The sequence below is a fragment of the Carex rostrata genome, chromosome 16 (assembly GCF_964058835.1).
Source record: "Carex rostrata chromosome 16, lpCarRost1.2, whole genome shotgun sequence".
Lineage (NCBI taxonomy): Eukaryota > Viridiplantae > Streptophyta > Magnoliopsida > Poales > Cyperaceae > Carex > Carex rostrata.
In genome coordinates this window covers 4,143,485-4,160,518 of record NC_135933.1, presented here as the reverse complement: position 1 = coordinate 4,160,518, position 17,034 = coordinate 4,143,485, and the positions used below count along the sequence as shown (strand labels likewise).

At 32.8% G+C, this 17,034-nt stretch overlaps 2 protein-coding genes and 1 long non-coding RNA gene across 3 annotated transcripts; 1 reads left to right on the top strand and 2 right to left on the bottom strand.

The window, feature by feature from the left end:
• Nucleotides 1–1,814: 1,814 nt before the first annotated feature.
• On the top strand, nucleotides 1,815–3,619 carry LOC144567785 (ATPase, V0 complex, subunit E). The gene is made up of 3 exons (XM_078317961.1): nucleotides 1,815–2,085; nucleotides 3,019–3,066; nucleotides 3,297–3,619. Exons 1-3 carry the CDS (start codon nucleotides 1,988–1,990, stop codon nucleotides 3,358–3,360), a joined length of 210 nt encoding a protein of 69 aa, XP_078174087.1. The 5' UTR covers nucleotides 1,815–1,987; the 3' UTR covers nucleotides 3,361–3,619.
• A 4,361-nt stretch (nucleotides 3,620–7,980) lies between these two features.
• LOC144567782 (BON1-associated protein 2-like) lies at nucleotides 7,981–11,350 on the bottom strand. Its single transcript, XM_078317960.1, has 2 exons — nucleotides 10,721–11,350; nucleotides 7,981–8,227 (listed from the first exon to the last, which is right to left on the bottom strand). The coding sequence occupies exons 1-2, from the start codon at nucleotides 11,226–11,228 to the stop codon at nucleotides 8,112–8,114; spliced, it is 624 nt and encodes a 207-aa protein (XP_078174086.1). The 5' UTR covers nucleotides 11,229–11,350; the 3' UTR covers nucleotides 7,981–8,111.
• Nucleotides 8,646–10,440, bottom strand: LOC144567783 (uncharacterized). Its single transcript, XR_013515505.1, has 2 exons — nucleotides 10,092–10,440; nucleotides 8,646–9,016 (listed from the first exon to the last, which is right to left on the bottom strand). It is a non-coding gene; the product is annotated as an uncharacterized LOC144567783 (long non-coding RNA).
• Nucleotides 11,351–17,034: the final 5,684 nt, after the last annotated feature.

Here is a 17,034-nt window from a genome sequence, read left to right as displayed (position 1 = left end):
TTAATAACATGAGTATATGAAAGATTTCATATATTGAACAGACCTAACAAATGAAAATATTATATGTGTTATGTTAGTGTCATTAATATTTTCATTGTGTCTCAGAATTCTAAGATATGAGATGTATTTCTTTTTCACAAGAGAAATATATAATGTAATTAGTATTAAAAACTGCTTATCATAAGTGGTGATAAAAATATTAGTTCCTTGTATATAACTTGTGCGGGAGAAAGTCATATGTCAATAGTATCATTGCCCCTCATTTATAATGAGTGATGATATTTTATGGGCCCCTTGGTAAAGTAGAATTATAATGCATGCAATATAACTGAAGTGCAGTTATATATTTATAATTTACTTAAGAAACCAAGAAACGAATATAATACAAAGATGACACAGTCCGACTTTGTATATTATTCATAATATCATGTGGCAAGGAATAGACACAAGTAATGTTATTTGTAACGTTACTTTAAAGGATCATGTATTGTAAAAATGATACTTTACATCTATGTTATTTGGGTAACTATAATGTATAGTTAGAATACCGCTTATAGTTTATGGTAATAAAATGTTTTATGCCATTGCCAACATAACACTGATCCTCCATATAGGTCACACCAACTGAACGAGAAACAAGAATGATATTTTATTTATATGATGTATATTGTTTCATATGACATGAAATAATATACATGTGATAAATAAATATCATGACTGCTTAGAACGAAGATAAATTTATGGGAAGTGTGCATATATATTATTTGGTATAATATGGTGCATATTATATAGTATAATATGATGCATATTATATAGTATAATATACATGACACATAATTAATAATGTGCAAAACATTGTTATAACATAAGTTTATTAAAACCCAAAATGAATATGAGTTGAGATTGGCAATGTAGCAGTTACTGTAGCGCGCACTGCAGCACTTACTGTAGTAGCAGCTAGGGTTGGCTCTTTTAAAAAGGAGAATTATACTAGGACGGTTATATAATGTAAACCATAGTATATTTGTATATAAGGAGAGGTAGAGAAGGCATTGGGTGTATGAAATTTTCTGAAAATTTATTTCCTTCTCTCCCTCTCCCTCCTAGCCGCCATCTCTCTTCCTCTCATATTATTGCTTTCTCTAGTGAGAAATTATTAGAAGAGCAAGAAGGGTTATTAACTAGGTTCTAAGCTTAGATTAGATTAAGATCTCTAGCAAGGTCTTTCTATTCCTTGTTTAGTTCAAGGTGAACACTAGGAGGCCGTTTCGACAAACGAAGGTATCCAAGAGATCTAGAAGAGAATTCGACTTCTCTCTATTTACCAAATTGACATTTGGTAGAGGTATATCCAAATCACCTTTAGTAAATAGATTTGTGATTAATGAATGAGTAGATATCCATTTGCATGCATTTGAATTGCTTTAATATAATTAGCATAATAAAGTAGATCCGTAGATGCTTGTAAGAAGGTTAAAATTTTTGAATTTATTGTCTTGCCGCATCATGGAATCTTTCAAATTTGACTATTAAATATTAAAAAAAAAGTTACAGATCTGAAATGCAATTATGACAATTTAGGTGCGGATACTGTAGCGCAGGTACTCATATCAGCTTCCAATTATTAATTAAGACAAATGTCAGTATGTCACTATTACTAGAGGTTCTCTGCTGACTCCTAGAAAAGGGTCTGTGGTTTTGGATAAGATCCGAATCGTTCGCACAGAAGGCCCGTTAATTGAGCCTGACCCGTTTACACAAACGGCCTGTTATCCAAAGAAGCAAGGCCAGAGTGCCAGACAAACACTGAAATTACATTCTAGCCCTCAATAAGTTTTTATTTCATTGCCATTTCTTCGGAGTTCCTCAATTCCGAGCAAATAAAAATCGGGAGAATAAGGTCAAATAAGCTCGATCGATCGAGCAAGCGAAAAGAGAGAGAGATCGGATCCAAATCGGAAGTAGCGGATCGATCCGAGTTGAGGCGATGGGTTTCTGGGTGATATCGGTGATCTTCGCCTTGGCGGGCGTCATCGCCTCCCTCTCTGTTCTCCTCTGTTGTAATCGCGGCCCCTCCACCAATCTGTAATTTACACTTTTTTTTTTTTTACTTTTAATTTAATTTCAGTAGCTGGCCCGATTCCTTGATCTAAAATTTGGTGACTGTTTCTTGTGAATTCCTTCTGATAAATAACCTGGAGGTCATGTTTATATAATGCATTTGGGGAATATTTTTAGATTTGTGTGCAGTTTGGGATTAGATTGGATTTGGGAAAATTGGGGGATTAAGGTGTGGAATTTTGGTCTGACGCTGGAAGATGATCAGAACAGATGTAAAATAACAGAAAGAAGTGAGTAAAAACCGTACCAATGTGGGACCAGAGTTGTCATTCAATACAGTTACCAAATCTGAATGTACTGTATCAGTATTCCTCAAGAGGGATCATACCTAAATTAAGTAATGAATTAACTTCAGCAGGATGATAATTCTTTTACATTCTTGGCTAATTAAGATCAGTCTTTGTCTGCATCCTTTCTATTTATTAAAAGTGTCTTATGTTGACGATTCCATGTTTTCTGTCCCCTGGGATGAAGATGTAAGCTTTTGCTTTTTTTTTTTTTTTAAAACTTAGCAGATGCAGCTAAGTGGTAACCTTTTGCTTTTAGTTTGGCATAACATGCTGGCTCTGACATAAATGAAAGTCTGCGTATTATTTTTAGTCTATGGTGCTCTGAAAGTTGACATTTGGAGCCATAGTCCCGGCCAATTGGGGCTATACATAGCAGCATAGACTTATTTTGAATTTTAAGTTTTTCTTTCCTAAACCCTAATTAGCAGCCAAAATGGCCATTCAAAATATGGGAATAATTGGTCTTTGAATCTACCCTTATGTACATGGAGCAAAATTGAGGGCATCCTTTCTGATCAGGATCCATAGCTCGTGCATTCAAGTAGCTGACACATGTTTGGAATGATACTAATTTGCTACTCAAATTGATTTATATTTCAAAATACAGGTTCCATTTAACATTGGTCGTTACTGCAACTGTGTGCTGCTGGATGATGTAAGTTCTCATTTCTGTGATCACACTTGCTATAATTTTATTGAGTGCTTTACCAGTTGCTGATATTTCCTGACCCATCCAATGACCAAACCAAAAGACTCTTTCAATTGGATTCTTTCAACTGTTGGTTTTAGTGCACTGCATTGCTAACCAAAAGTTCAATTTATCCCTGAAATTTCTGAAATTGATATCCTTAAACTGTGATTTATGAAACTGTGTTGTCTTGTTAGGTGGGCTATTGTCTATCTTGCCCAGATGAATCCATTGATTAATCCAATCCTCAGTGGCGAATGAGTGTTTTGCTACAATATGTTAGGCACGAGGCGCCTTAAAAGGCTGGTGTTTGTATTTGGTTTCATTCGGACATATTACTATTGAGACTGTGCTTCTATTTTTCTTTTTTGAACCCAGCTGACTGCAGATGATGTTCATATTTATTTTTATTTTATGTACTCAAAGAAGATTGGTTTGTGCTCTGTGGTTGGAATAAGAGAATATTTTTTGCTGAAATTGGATCAAATTGATTATCCAACGTAATAATAGTGAAATTTGTGTATGTCTTTTTGAATCTATTATTCTTGCTTTAGTTGTTTGATGTTTGTGTTGTTAATGCTACTACTACCCAAAGCTTGTACAATGACGCTTTCCTAGTATTAAGTCCAAATATTATTTCAAGAATATATGCTGAGGATCAGAATTTGTACGAACAAAGAGGAACTTGAGATGCAAAACCTAATATTCTTCTCTTGAAAATAATCAATGGTAAAATATATATATATGTATACTATGACCAATGCAGTATTATTTAAAGCTGTTCACTTAATCACTTGTTCAGAGTCTTGATTGCGGCCTCACCATAGTTTGCTCTTCTTGCTATAATTAGCAACCATCTATATCAACTGCTTGTCTGACGAGAGTTTGCAATACATTATGGTATCCTTTGGTTATACTTTACAATTTTTTTTTTCTCCTTGAGAATTAAAGGTCAATATAAAGTTATAAACTCATAATCCAACTGCTTATTCATAAAGAGTCGGCAATTTAATGAACTGAACAACAACAGGTTGCATTGGAGAGACTGGAATTTCGTTTGGCCGCATATGAATCCTTGCTCTGCAAATGTGTGTGCAGAAGAATTCATCCCAGTTCCCTGGTGTGACTTTGGGAATTGATTTTCTCTGCTTCATATTTATCCCTGCTGCCAGATCATTGTAATGTCCATTGGACCCACCTGCCTTTTGAGGTTCCTCCCTTGTAAATTAGATCACTAATTAATCCATTAAGCGAAGTGGCCGTTGGTTATGCACATGGAAACTACTCATGCCCGAGAGAGGAAAATCTTTTTTACATCAAAAGTTTGAAGCTTTTTAAAGTTTTGTTCTATAGAGGGATATATTCAATTTCCTCACCCAAGTCCAACAAGCTAATGAATCAATCCCAAATCTTCTTGCATCATACAGTTGCTTTTTATAGCAAGATTGAGATAATATTTTGTAGTATCTTTGTTTTAAATGAAATCTTGGTAAGATATTAAATCTTTTGTTATATTGATAGAATTTTGTAAGATTTTGATATAATATTTGAGGGAGGGGTAGGCTGGGCGCAAAGTTTCGTGCAGAGACAGAACCAGAAAATTTAAATTTGAGAAGGGTTGAAACGTAAAATGCATAATGTGTAGCGTCTAGAATTTGAAACCAAATCCATGATAACAATATGAAAGTCTAACAACTAAGCTGCAACAACACATTTACACCTTGTTTGGATGGAGAGTAGAGGAAGGGAAGGAGGTGAATAATATAGGGAAATGGAATGGAATAGAAATGAAGATTAACATATTTAACATTTTTGTGTTTGAATGATTAATGAGAGTAAATAAATTTAACTTTCATTTCTGTTTATTTTTTGTTTGATTAATTAAAATTTAGAAGGTTAATAAGAAATTTGGTGGTTGTTATAGGTTTGTAACAAAGAAACTTGAATGATAATTATACAGGTAAGATATAGGGTAGGACATTTGTATTATTTTTTTTGAAAATATTTGCAATAAAATTTATTTTCATCAGTTATTCTTCACTTCCGACATAATTTTATCAACCAAACACGATTCAAGGAAGTTTTTTATTTTCTTTCCATACCCTCTTTTCCTCTATTCTCCATCCAAACAAGGTGTTAGTATTTTATATGAGGGGTTGAATCGTATGAATACTTTTAACAATTTGTACTTTCAAACTGTACTTTCAGAAATTGCAGTTATATAGGAAGTTATTGGCAGTTAATGTTAGTTATTAGCAGTTATTTTGACAAAAAACGTGATAAAAAGACAAAATTAAATTTCTCGATTATTTTTTTTATTCTTTTTTTCTCGATTTAATGAACACACAATAAAATCATCAAAATATTGAATACTGTAAAATTGAACAATTTACCTATAAAAATAAAATGTACAAACTATAAAATTACAGACATGCAAAATTCATAGATGAAAACGATAAAATAAAATGTTAAAAAAAATAATTTTCAATACTGTAAAATTATCAAATTAAACTGTGAAATCAAAAGGTAAAAACTATAAAATTAGCAGATTAAATAAAATTTAAAAAAATATCAACTTGCAATACTATAAAATTGTAAACTTAAACTGTGAAAATAAAAAGTAAAAACTATAAATTTAAAATAATGTAAAATTAGCAGATGAAAACGAATAAAATACAAATTAAAAAACATAAATTTTCAATACTGTAAAATTGTGAATGTAAACTGTGAAAATAAAACGTAAAAACTATAAAATTTCAATAATTTAAAATAAGCATATGAAATGGATAAAATAAATTGTAAAAAAATATAAAATTTCAACTTAAACTACAAACATAAAACATACAACTTACAAACAATCAATACTGTAAAATATCTAAATCTAAACTATAAATCAATTCCATATATACTGTAAAATTTCTGAATCTAAAAATAAATAAATAAGGTTATAAAACTGTGAACTATATCTTGTAAAACACTCTACATATCATGTAAAACTGTAAACTATATCCTGTAAAATTGTGAATTATATATATATTGTAAACCTTTAAACATCAATAATAATAAATACTGTAAAATGATGCATATATCATGTAAAATTGTGAACTATATCTGGTAAAATACTCTACATAACCTTTAAACCTGATTGTAAAATTGTAAATTAGAGATAAACCAAAGCAGAGAGAGAGAATCAAAGTAACATGAGGCATCTGATTGATCAATAATACGCCAATAGTATGCATATCTATGTAGATCAATAATACGCCAAAGGCGACTCATCTTTTGAGTCCAAAGACCAAATCTGATTGATGTTACAAACTACGACCACTTGGTGCGCTTCAGTCGCTAGTGTTCTCATCGGAGTTAGAAATCGCGACGAAATAGAAAAGATAAATTTAAAAGAGGAAGGAAATCGCCTCAGCAGGAAGATAATCTGATCGGGAAGGAAGTTTTTGAAAATGAAATTTAAAAGGAAAGAGATGATCGGGAAGGAAGATTTAAATACGCGGAATCTGATAAGGTTTTGAATTTCCGTTAGAATGTGGGACCGAGTCTGTTAAAATCAGTTAAACGGAAGTGGATAAGGGCTGTGGACAAATGGTGAACAAAGGTTAATGGACAAAGACCTTTTTTTTTTTTTTTTTATGGTGACATTGCTATTTTGAGGGTTGAATTGAATAAGCCAAGTCATTATTTTGTAATTTGAATGAATTGAACAAAATTTAATAAGTAATTTAAAAGAATTTTTTTTTTTGAATGAATCATGCTTAGATAGCTATCTAAAAAATTGTCTTTGTGAAAAATGTGATTTATCTATGAAATTTCGATGTCAAAGTCTATCATTACATAATAATTTTATTAATATCTTCTACCATAAATACTTTCATTGATATCCTCAATGCATTGTAAAAAAAAGAAGGTAAAGTATGGTATATGAAATAAAGCATTCTTCATTCTGACATTAACGGAGAGGTTTATAATTTAATATAAAAAATAAAACTTAAGAATGTGTAGGTGATGACTACTAAATTTGATATACAAATATAAAAGTTTCTTTGAGGTGTGCATTTAGCTCTCAAAATACCAGTGCCACAATATAAAAAATAAATAAAAAGACAATAAGCAAAGTCATTATTTTATTCTCTTTTAATAGCACTTAAAATTTTTCTTTAATATATGTGATACACAATTTTATTAAGTTTTTACCATAATTAAAGAACCTATAAAAATTTGAATATGAAAGAGAGAGACAATTCTATATGTTCTCAATAATCTCTCAGAATAGCACTTTCGTAAATTTATATTCCTTCGGCTTCTTTGGTCATTAATAAATAATATTGCGACTGCCATATTAGCAAGGCCCTCCTTATTAAATTAAGAATTTAATTAATTCAAGCAAGGAATATACTCATTTGTAAATTATTTTACCTAATTTGCATTTATCCTTTTTTCCTCAATGTTACCAGATTTCAGTCTCTCCATGGCAACTTTCTGGCTCCGTCATCTGCCCTTTAAAGACAATATAAGGATGTTTACTCGGTGAATACTTAAAATTTTTGGGAACACACCTGGTACCGCGACGGTACCAGAGCTAGACCTATTTTTATCTGGTGCACCTATGAACTGCTATGGTACTGGTACGGCTTTTCTTCAAAGGACTTCTGTACAAAAAAATGTTAACCCTCATTGTTTATCCGCTCATTTTGAACTTTAAAGAGATCCCAAAGCATATTTTATTTATCATGGAAATCACTGAAAAGTGAAAACACAGAGCTCCAAATATCAGAAAGATTAGATGAAATTGTAATGATATACCCTTATAAAACAAAATTCTGCTTAAATTTCAACACACCATCGCTATTTAAAGATTAATTGCAGCTTGAAAAAACTGAAAAGTGAAAACACATTGAAAATGAAAAGAAAGCTATATTAAAATCCCTAGTACTTCCTAGCGCATTCAAATCAGCATTCAAAACTGGGAGTCTATTACTCTCACTTCTCTTTCTCTCTCGTCAAATTGAGGAGAGAATGCCTTGAAATAAAGGATTGGAGAGAGACAGAGGACTGAGGGTATCAGGGCCATGTTTTTCTTTTGGGATAACAGCAGATCCGATTTCCCCACAAGCCACTACAACAGAAAAGACTACCAGAGACCGGTTTTCCGGTCTCTGATAGTCACGTCGCCGGTCGCTGATAGTTATTCCGGTCTCTGAAAGTCGATTACGGTCTCTGATACTCCGGTCGCTGAAAGCATGGTCGCAGATACTCTTCCGATGACGTCACGGGTCGCTGATAATTTTTCTGCGACCAATTTTTTTAGTCGCTATTGTTTTTTGCTGACGTCATGAAAATGTATTAGCGACCGTAAAACCGGTCGCTGATACCCAAAAAACGGTCGCTGATAGTCCAACCCGGTTGTTTTTTGGTTTTTTTTTATTATTTACTTTTTTTCATTTAATTGGTACCACACATATCAAACATTGACATCGATCAAACATACAAACAATAAAATATCCATCAATTTTAAAAATATCTCAAGATTGATGTACCATGAAAATTATAAAATGTTATAAAATTTACAAGTACAAACAATATCTCAAGATTGAGCACTACAAGATACAATAAATAATATTTTGTTCATAACAGGAAAACTGATCCCATTTACAAGAGACTTGGGCATGTTGCGGAACAAGAGCAAGTATTAACCACAACAACCTTGACAGTCTAATTATTCTCAATAATGAGCTATGTTTTTTTTTTGCAAACCCTAATTAATTAACCACAAAAACTTGTACATATTTGGAGATAGATGAGGATGATATATCTTTTAGTCTATCGGTACCTCAACCTCCATCTTTAAACTGGGATTGATCAGAATCTGTACCATATAGCTGTAAAGTTCCAGCCCCTCTAGAACCTACAATACAAAGGAAAATAAATAACATATCCCAATTAGCTGTTTAGTCACCTACAAGTTAAAATATGTAGTACCTTTTACAATCCATAGTACGGACCATTATGCGCTATGCCATAGCCTCATTTCAGAAGTAAATATAACATGCTAAGTAAAAGATGTAGTACCTCTTTCTCCAACCTGTTTCTCCTATCTAATTACAAAATCAAACATGAGCAAAAAAAAGGAAAACCAAAATTTCAAAGAAAATCCAAGCTCAGTTTCTGTCAGATATTAGATGTTATTATGCAAATTAGTCCTTGATTTTGTTTTATTTATATTTGTGAAATCATGCAAACTCATGACAGTAAGCTCCCATTGGGAACTTAGTCTTATAAAAGGAAGAAAAGGAAACTCATGACAGCAAACTCATGCAAACTCATGACAGTAAACTCACTAAATAATTGGGTTTCTACTGACCCAATTCTACTAATATCAATTGTAATGTCTCAAATTGTTTAATTTATTTTCTCCCCTTTTGCCATTTTGTTAGAAAAGTTAAGTACAATGCCACAATTCTAATTCCATGATAAAAGCTAAAAATTCAAATTAAATAACACACTTCTAAACTCTTGATCTTAGGCAAATTAACAGGAAATTGGAATACAATTAGATAAGAGCACAGCACTATCCTATATAACATGAAAAACTGCCATTTTCTTTCATAATTTGGTATTAATTACAATTTTAACTTCACAACAATCAGCATAAGTATAACCAGTCAAAATTTTATAGCAATCTTAAGTGGAGAAAGTTGCTTTGCATATAACACAAACCAAGATGCTCACATTCTATAATTTCTATGTTGATGCATCTAAAATAATTCTTTACCAATTAAAATTACCACATTTGCTACATACAAGAGACAACCCTCTAGCCAAATAATATTCTGCAATAGCCTAGTCATAGCTCACAACCGTATTTTAAAACATTGCAATTGCTACATGCAAGAGACGCCCCACTAATCAAATAACTAAACAAATCTAAAAACGAAAAAAGGGAAAAATATAAATTTCTCCTTTGACAGATCATCACATACCTTGAGTCGGTGACAGAGGGTGAGAAAATCGATCACAGACGAAGCATTAGAAGAGATTGAAGTTCCGTTGCTCGAATCCAGCGACAATCCCTTCGAGAAGTGTCCGTCGGAGCTAGGGTTTCCAGCGCTAGAGCAAAAGACAGCGAAAGAGCTCGTCAATTCTTTCGATCTGAAAGGCGACGCCGTGCATGGGGAGAGAAAGGATCGAGCTGGGAGGAGACGGGTGGCGCGGGAGGAGAGTGGTGGCGCGGTAGGAGAGGGGTGGCGTGCGGGAGGAGAGGGGTGGCACGGGAGGAGAGGGGTGGCGGAGGCGCGCGGGAGGAGAGGGGTGCCCCAGGCGTGCTTTTGATTTTGGAGATTTCGGAGGAGGGTTTTGATTAGGGCGCGCCTTTTATTTTTCAGTAGCCGCGTTTATTTCAGTAGCAATTATTCAAAAAAAAAAAAAAAAAAAAAAAAAAATTTCAGCGACCGGTGTTGGCGCCGGTCGCTGATACCGGTCGCTGATACTATTGGTCGCCTGATTTTGAATGAAATTCTGTTTTTTTATGAAAAAATTGAGTATCAGCGACCAAAATTGACGCCGGTCGCTGATACCGGTCGCAGAAAGTCTGTTTTGTTGTAGTGAGCACTGTACCCATAATCATAACCGACACCAACAGGAGCCACAGGATAACCCATTGCATGAGCTTCTCCTTTGAACTGCTTCTCTCCATTTTCCTCCAATCTCCTCACACAAAGATTCACTATCCCATTACCCCTCCCCTCCTGATCTCTCAACCTATAACTCAAGAAATGCTTGTACCCGACCGGCCCGTATGAGAAATCTGACAAAGGAACTTTGACATTGGCAATATGCACCGCATTAGATGCATCACCTTGCTTTCTCTTGCTGACGTCAACCTGTATCCACCCGCCATGCGAAGGTTCCCTGATGTGCAGACGCTCGTTCCATGATGGATAGTTGCGGGTATCTTCTGTGCTAGCAGTGGTGGAGACAACAGAGGGCCCCGATCGAACAGTGATGAATGCGCCTTGGCCAAGGTGGTGGCAGCCCTGGCGAAGGTCCTCAGCCGAGATGACAGTTATTTCCAGGGTGGAAGAATTGGTAGTGCATGACGTTGCAGTGCATGTTGCCATTTGGTTTGGGAGAATAGAGATTGGCGTTGGTTGGGATGTTTTTGAAGGTTTTGAAATTGGAAATTTGATCCCCTATGTTTGGTTTTTCTGATATCTGGTCATGTCTGAACTCTGAATCAACCATAGGTAAATATATAGGGGGATTCTATTTGGTGATCACTAGCTATTTATGGAAATGCGCGTGATGGGCATAAAAACGAATTTTTTTCATAAATCATAATTAATAAAACAAATTTTACAGAACTAATATGATTGATTTTTTTTTTTTCAAATAACACCATAGGTAAATATATACGAATTTTTTTTCATAGATTCTGAGTAATTGATCCCGGTTCAAAAGCCACTTCTAGGTAATTCAGAAAATATTGGGATCCTTCTAGTACATTTAATTTATGGAAAGTTGTATCTATTTTTGAAAAAAACAAAAACTTTTAAATTATTTAAGGATTGTTATTCAAAAAGAATTCTCAAAATAGTTATAACTTTTTATAAATTAAATGTCCTAGAAAGATCACAATATTTTCTAGATTACCTGGAAGTGACTTTTGAACCGGGATCAATAACTCAGAATCTAAGTATTTTTTTTTCTAATAACACATAAATAAATATATTAATTTTTCTTATAACCGCGAAAAACCCAACCTGAAAAATATTGATCCGGGTTATTTATTGCAGTCTTTCTAACAAATCAAATTATATTGTATTTCATCTATTTTCAAAGAAATAAATTCAACATTTCTAATATTTTAATACAAAAAATAAAAAATTTAAAAAAATTCTGTTTTGTAAAAAAAAAAAAAAAAAAAATTGAGACCGTGGGACCCCACGGTCCTTATGGTTTTTGAAAAAAAAATTAATCATATTAGTTTTGTAAAATTTGTTTTATTAATTATGATTTATGAAAAAAATTCCATAAAAACGCGCCAGCCTCAGCGCGCACTCAAAAGAAAAGTCATGTCAAATAGCTGAAGAAGCAAAGAAAAAAAATATAAAAATGATATGGAGTCTAAAAGGCAACTTCAGATAGCTGAAGAAGATAAGAAAGAAATATATAAATGATATCGAGTCTAATTCTAATATTCTACAATTAAACGCAGAGTCAATGGCTTGGTCATTTTTTTATGCGCGCCCCTGGAATGGGTTCGAAGGCCCGCAAAAGATGAAACGCTATCTTTTGCGGAGGTTTTACCTGCGGTGCTGCGGTGGTTTTAATCTGGTCCGTTCGTTTCGGATCGGATGGGTTGGATTAATGGTTCACCAAATTTTGAGTTTTTTTAAAATTCGGACAAGATCTGATCTGATCCGTCTGATCCGAAACGAACGGACCAGATCAAAACCATCGCACAGCACCGCAAGTAAAACCTCCGCAGAGGATACGCTCTCGCAAAAGATAACCGAGAAAATGGACCGACCGCATTTTCTGCATTAACTCAAAAAACATCTTTTGAGTTTAATGCATATCTTCCGTAGGATCAGGATTGGAGCCAATCCGACTCACGCCTATAACGTATGGGCCCCTTTAATATTAGTGCGGATCTCAATCGGATGGTCCAGATGTATTAATTAACACACGTTCCGTTAATGCAGGGAGATATAAATTCAAGGAAATCAGGTCTGATTGTGGCCCTTGAATTGAAGTATTTCACTTTTTTCTTTTGCCAAACGTGCCCGTAGTCTTTCACGTGCACTTGGGTTTCAAAATTATAATTTATTATTCGATTAAATTAATGAGATACTATTTGATTCCATTTTTTTGGTTTTACGTAATTGATACAATTAGAGAGTCCTTTTACATTTGTAGAATTTTTAGTTGTACTATTTTCAAATTATATAATTTTTTTTTTCTAAAAGTACAAATATTATACTTATCCTATAAACATCATTTTTCTTCCAAAATTTAAGGTATCGTATTTATTTTTCTAAAACCTAAGCACTTACATTTTTATCTACTATATTCCATGTTCTCCTCCATAACAATTTATTAAATTTGCCTTACAAACCCAAAAATAAAACTTTACAATTTTATAATCTTTCTTTGTGTTTTTTTTAATCTTGACAGTTAGGGGTGTCAATGGGTACGATACGGGAAGGGTGGAATCATGTTCATACTCATACCCATACTCACTAAGAATTGATCTTACCCATACCCGTTAAAAATATGCTTTACCTTACTCTACCCATGCCCGTTAAGACTAGCGGGTGATGAAACGGTAGCAGGCGAATAACGAAAAATATAAATATAATGGTTTTATTAATTTTACAAATAAACCATCGAAACTTATCATGTCATATATATGCAATCACAATTACTAATATAAAACTACAGTACAAATATACAATCAATTCTAATTAATAGTTTTTTATGAAGCAAAAAAAATCAAATCACAAATATCTTTTCTAACAAATTCAAATCGTTAACTAAATAACAAAACATTCAAATAAAAAAGTAGAATGTTTAGCATAATATTATTGTTTTAATAAAATGCATACATTTTCTCATGAAATTTATTTTATATAATTACCCGTTACCTAATGGGTACGAAATAGTCTTTACTCATACCCATTTATCTAGCGAAAAAAATCCCTACCAAATCCCTACCCATACCCAATAAGTTAACGAAAAAAAAATCTCACCCATACCCATATTATCGAATACGATACGGGTAGGGTAAATGGGTAAATGGGTGTCATTGACACCCCTATTGACAGTAGCTGTATTTTACTAAAAATTTTATTAATATTAAAAAAAAATCCAAAATTTAACAATTTAGACCTATTTGCAGATTATTTATGAATCTGCCTATTCGAAGAATAATTCTCTACATATGAGCTTACTTTCCGGAGAATTATTCTCCAGATCCAGTTGACCTCTTTCCATAAAATTATTTTCTGAGTCCGTAAATATGAAAAATAATTTTCCGGATTCGAGCTTTTCTAGGCATTTTTGTGTGTGTTTTAATTGTTTGTTTTGTAGTTATTATTATTGCATATCAATTATTCAAACAATTTCATATTTAATATAGTTCAATTGTTTTATATTCTATTTTTTAAAAATTATTTATTCTAGTTGTTTGTTTTTAGATGCTTTGATTATTTTGTTTTAGTTATGTAAAATGTTATTTGATAATTATTTTTTATTAGAATATGTTGATTAATGTAAATTAATCCGGCCAAATCTTATTTTTTTAGTAAATTCATGTCATGTAATTGACACGAAAACATATCAGTGAGTACTGTGTAACCCAAGATTTACCAAACTGGTAACAATTTCAAATGAAAATTAAGCTACTCTTATGCACATCTAAACACCAACAAACTAACGACAGCTCGTACTAAGTAGAATGATGGAACACACCTCATCATGCACCTTCAACCAATCTCCTCAAATTACAGAACCACAACATACTGAAATTTTTAAAAATACCATTTTATTAAAATTAATAAACCAAAACACCAAATTGGACTGGAATTATTAAATTTCGCATGGCCGCTGCGAGGGGAAGCGGCCAGCTAGAACCGGGCCGCTGCGAGGGAAAGCGGGCACTTATTTGGGCCGCTTCTGGGCCCAGCGGGCAGGGCCGCTTTGGGGGCTAGCGGCCACATTGATTTTGCCTTCTTTTTTTTTCTTTTTTGGAAAACAGAAATTTTTTTTGTATTAAAATATTAGAAATGTTGAATATATTTCTTTGAAAATAGATGAAATACAATATAATTTGATTTATTAGAAAGACTGCAACAAATAACCCGGATCAATATTTTTCAGATCGGATTTTTCGCGGCTGTAAGAAAAATTAATATATTTCTTTATGTGTTATTGGAAAAAAATAAAAATAATTAGATTCTGAGTTATTGATCCCGGTTCAAAAGTCACTTCTAGGTAATCCAGAAAATATTGTGACCTTTCTAGTACATTTAATTTATAAAAAGTTGTATCTATTTTGATAATTCTTTTAAAAAACAATAATTAAATAAATTAAAGATTTTGATTTTTTTCAAAAATAGATACAACTTTTTATAAATTAAATGTACTAGAAGGATCACAATATTTTCTGAATTACCTAGAAGTGACTTTTGAACCGGGATCAATAACTCAGAATCTAAGTATTTTTATTATTTTCCAATAACACATAAAGAAATATATTAATTTTTCTTACAGCCGCGAAAAATTCGGCCTGAAAAATATTGATCCGGGTTATTTGTTGCAGTCTTTCTAATAAATCAAATTATATTGTATTTTATCTATTTTCAAAGAAATATATTCAACATTTCTAATATTTTAATACAAAAACAAAAACAAAAAGCAAAATCAATGTGGCCGCTGTCCCCCAAAGCGGCCCAAATAAGTGCCCGCTTCCAAGTGCTCGCTTCCCCGGGAAGCGACCATGCGAAAAATATAATTTCCAGCCGAAATTGGTGTTTTGGTTTAATAATTTTAAAAAAATGGTATTTTTAAAAATTTCGGCACAACATATCCCTTGAGAAAACACTACACATAATCTATAGTACATACTTGTTTATCATAATTTGCAGGAAAATTGGGAATAAAAATTAGTCAATCTGGGTTGTTTAAGTACTTTCTTGATTGCAAATAATCTTCTAAAAATTATTTCCGTGCCCATGAAAGGATGTACTTCTTGAGCCTGATCTTATCTTCTGCATCAGATTCTATCAGCAACATCAAGTCTCTATCAGCCAACAATGGCTCAACACAAAATCTCAAAATCAACAAAGAAGAAAAAAGGAAAAAGGGTATACCAGATTTATATATACTAGAACTAGAGAGGGAAAATCAGAAAAGATCAATCAAAGGATTTAGAAAGAAAATGAAAACTATTAATTCAGCAAAGAAAATCCAAATGAGAAGGAAAAGAATATGAACTTAGAAAGCATCAGCGTGCAGCACTATCCGCTATCCAGCCCGTCTGAGGATATAAAACTCGACTGAAATTTATTAGAAAGGATCCAATAAGGAAGACAAATATGTGAAAAAAAATGTTTTCACAATTTTTTACCGTGGATCTGGTAATATTATTTTGACGCAGATAGTAGCGAGAATAATCGTTTTTGCAATCACACTCAAAAGAGAGAAATAATAAGTTTTTTTATTCTTCCATAATTTGAAAAGACAAATCCAAGTACTTTTTATAGGAATAGCTTGGTTCAGAATAACTGAAAATACAAATAACTGGTCTATATAGATAAAGTCAGAAATTCACACTCTTCAACTGTCTTGGTCGAAAAAAAATAATTTTCAGCCAGAACAGAAAGTTCAGCAGAAAGACATATATATATTACTAAATGATTAATGTTTTGTCGAAATAATATTTTCGGTCCAAAAAAATAAATTTCGGCCAAAAAAGAAAGTTTTTTTAAAATGCAAAATTTATTTCCTAGACTTCTTTGACTTGCTTAATTCCTTCTTCTTTTTGACATCCCGACGGATAAAACGGCTCATCATCCGTATAGAATGAATACATACCCGGCGCATAGAATGTTTTGGATATGCTCATATCATTAGCTATCTCTATCCCATAAGCATTGTTATCATTCTTCTGCTTTATTTTGATTGTCACATCTTGCCATTGATTAGCCATACTCTTTTTTTCAATGCTAGAACGAGTAACTTGAGACAAGTTCACGATATAAACGGGATGCTTCTCAGTTCTCACAACAATAGTTGTCTATGATTAATTGAATCAAAGACACGGACATTGATGATAACAGTGCGAAGCAATTGGTGGTAATGTATTTTATCTCCCTCCTTGAGAATCAATATCAACTTCTCGTTAACATGCACAAGTTGATT

Coding starts and splice junctions, on each gene's coding strand:
- LOC144567785 (XM_078317961.1), top strand. CDS start 1,988: ATGGGTTTCTGGGTGATATCGGTGATCTTCGCCTTGGCGGGCGTCATC. Junction 2,086..3,018: donor CGCGGCCCCTCCACCAATCT/GTAATTTACACT, acceptor TTCAAAATACAG/GTTCCATTTAACATTGGTCG. Junction 3,067..3,296: donor ACTGTGTGCTGCTGGATGAT/GTAAGTTCTCAT, acceptor TTGTCTTGTTAG/GTGGGCTATTGTCTATCTTG.
- LOC144567782 (XM_078317960.1), bottom strand. CDS start 11,228: ATGGCAACATGCACTGCAACGTCATGCACTACCAATTCTTCCACCCTG. Junction 8,228..10,720: donor CGGTTATGATTATGGGTACA/GTGCTCACTACA, acceptor TTTCTGTTGTAG/TGGCTTGTGGGGAAATCGGA.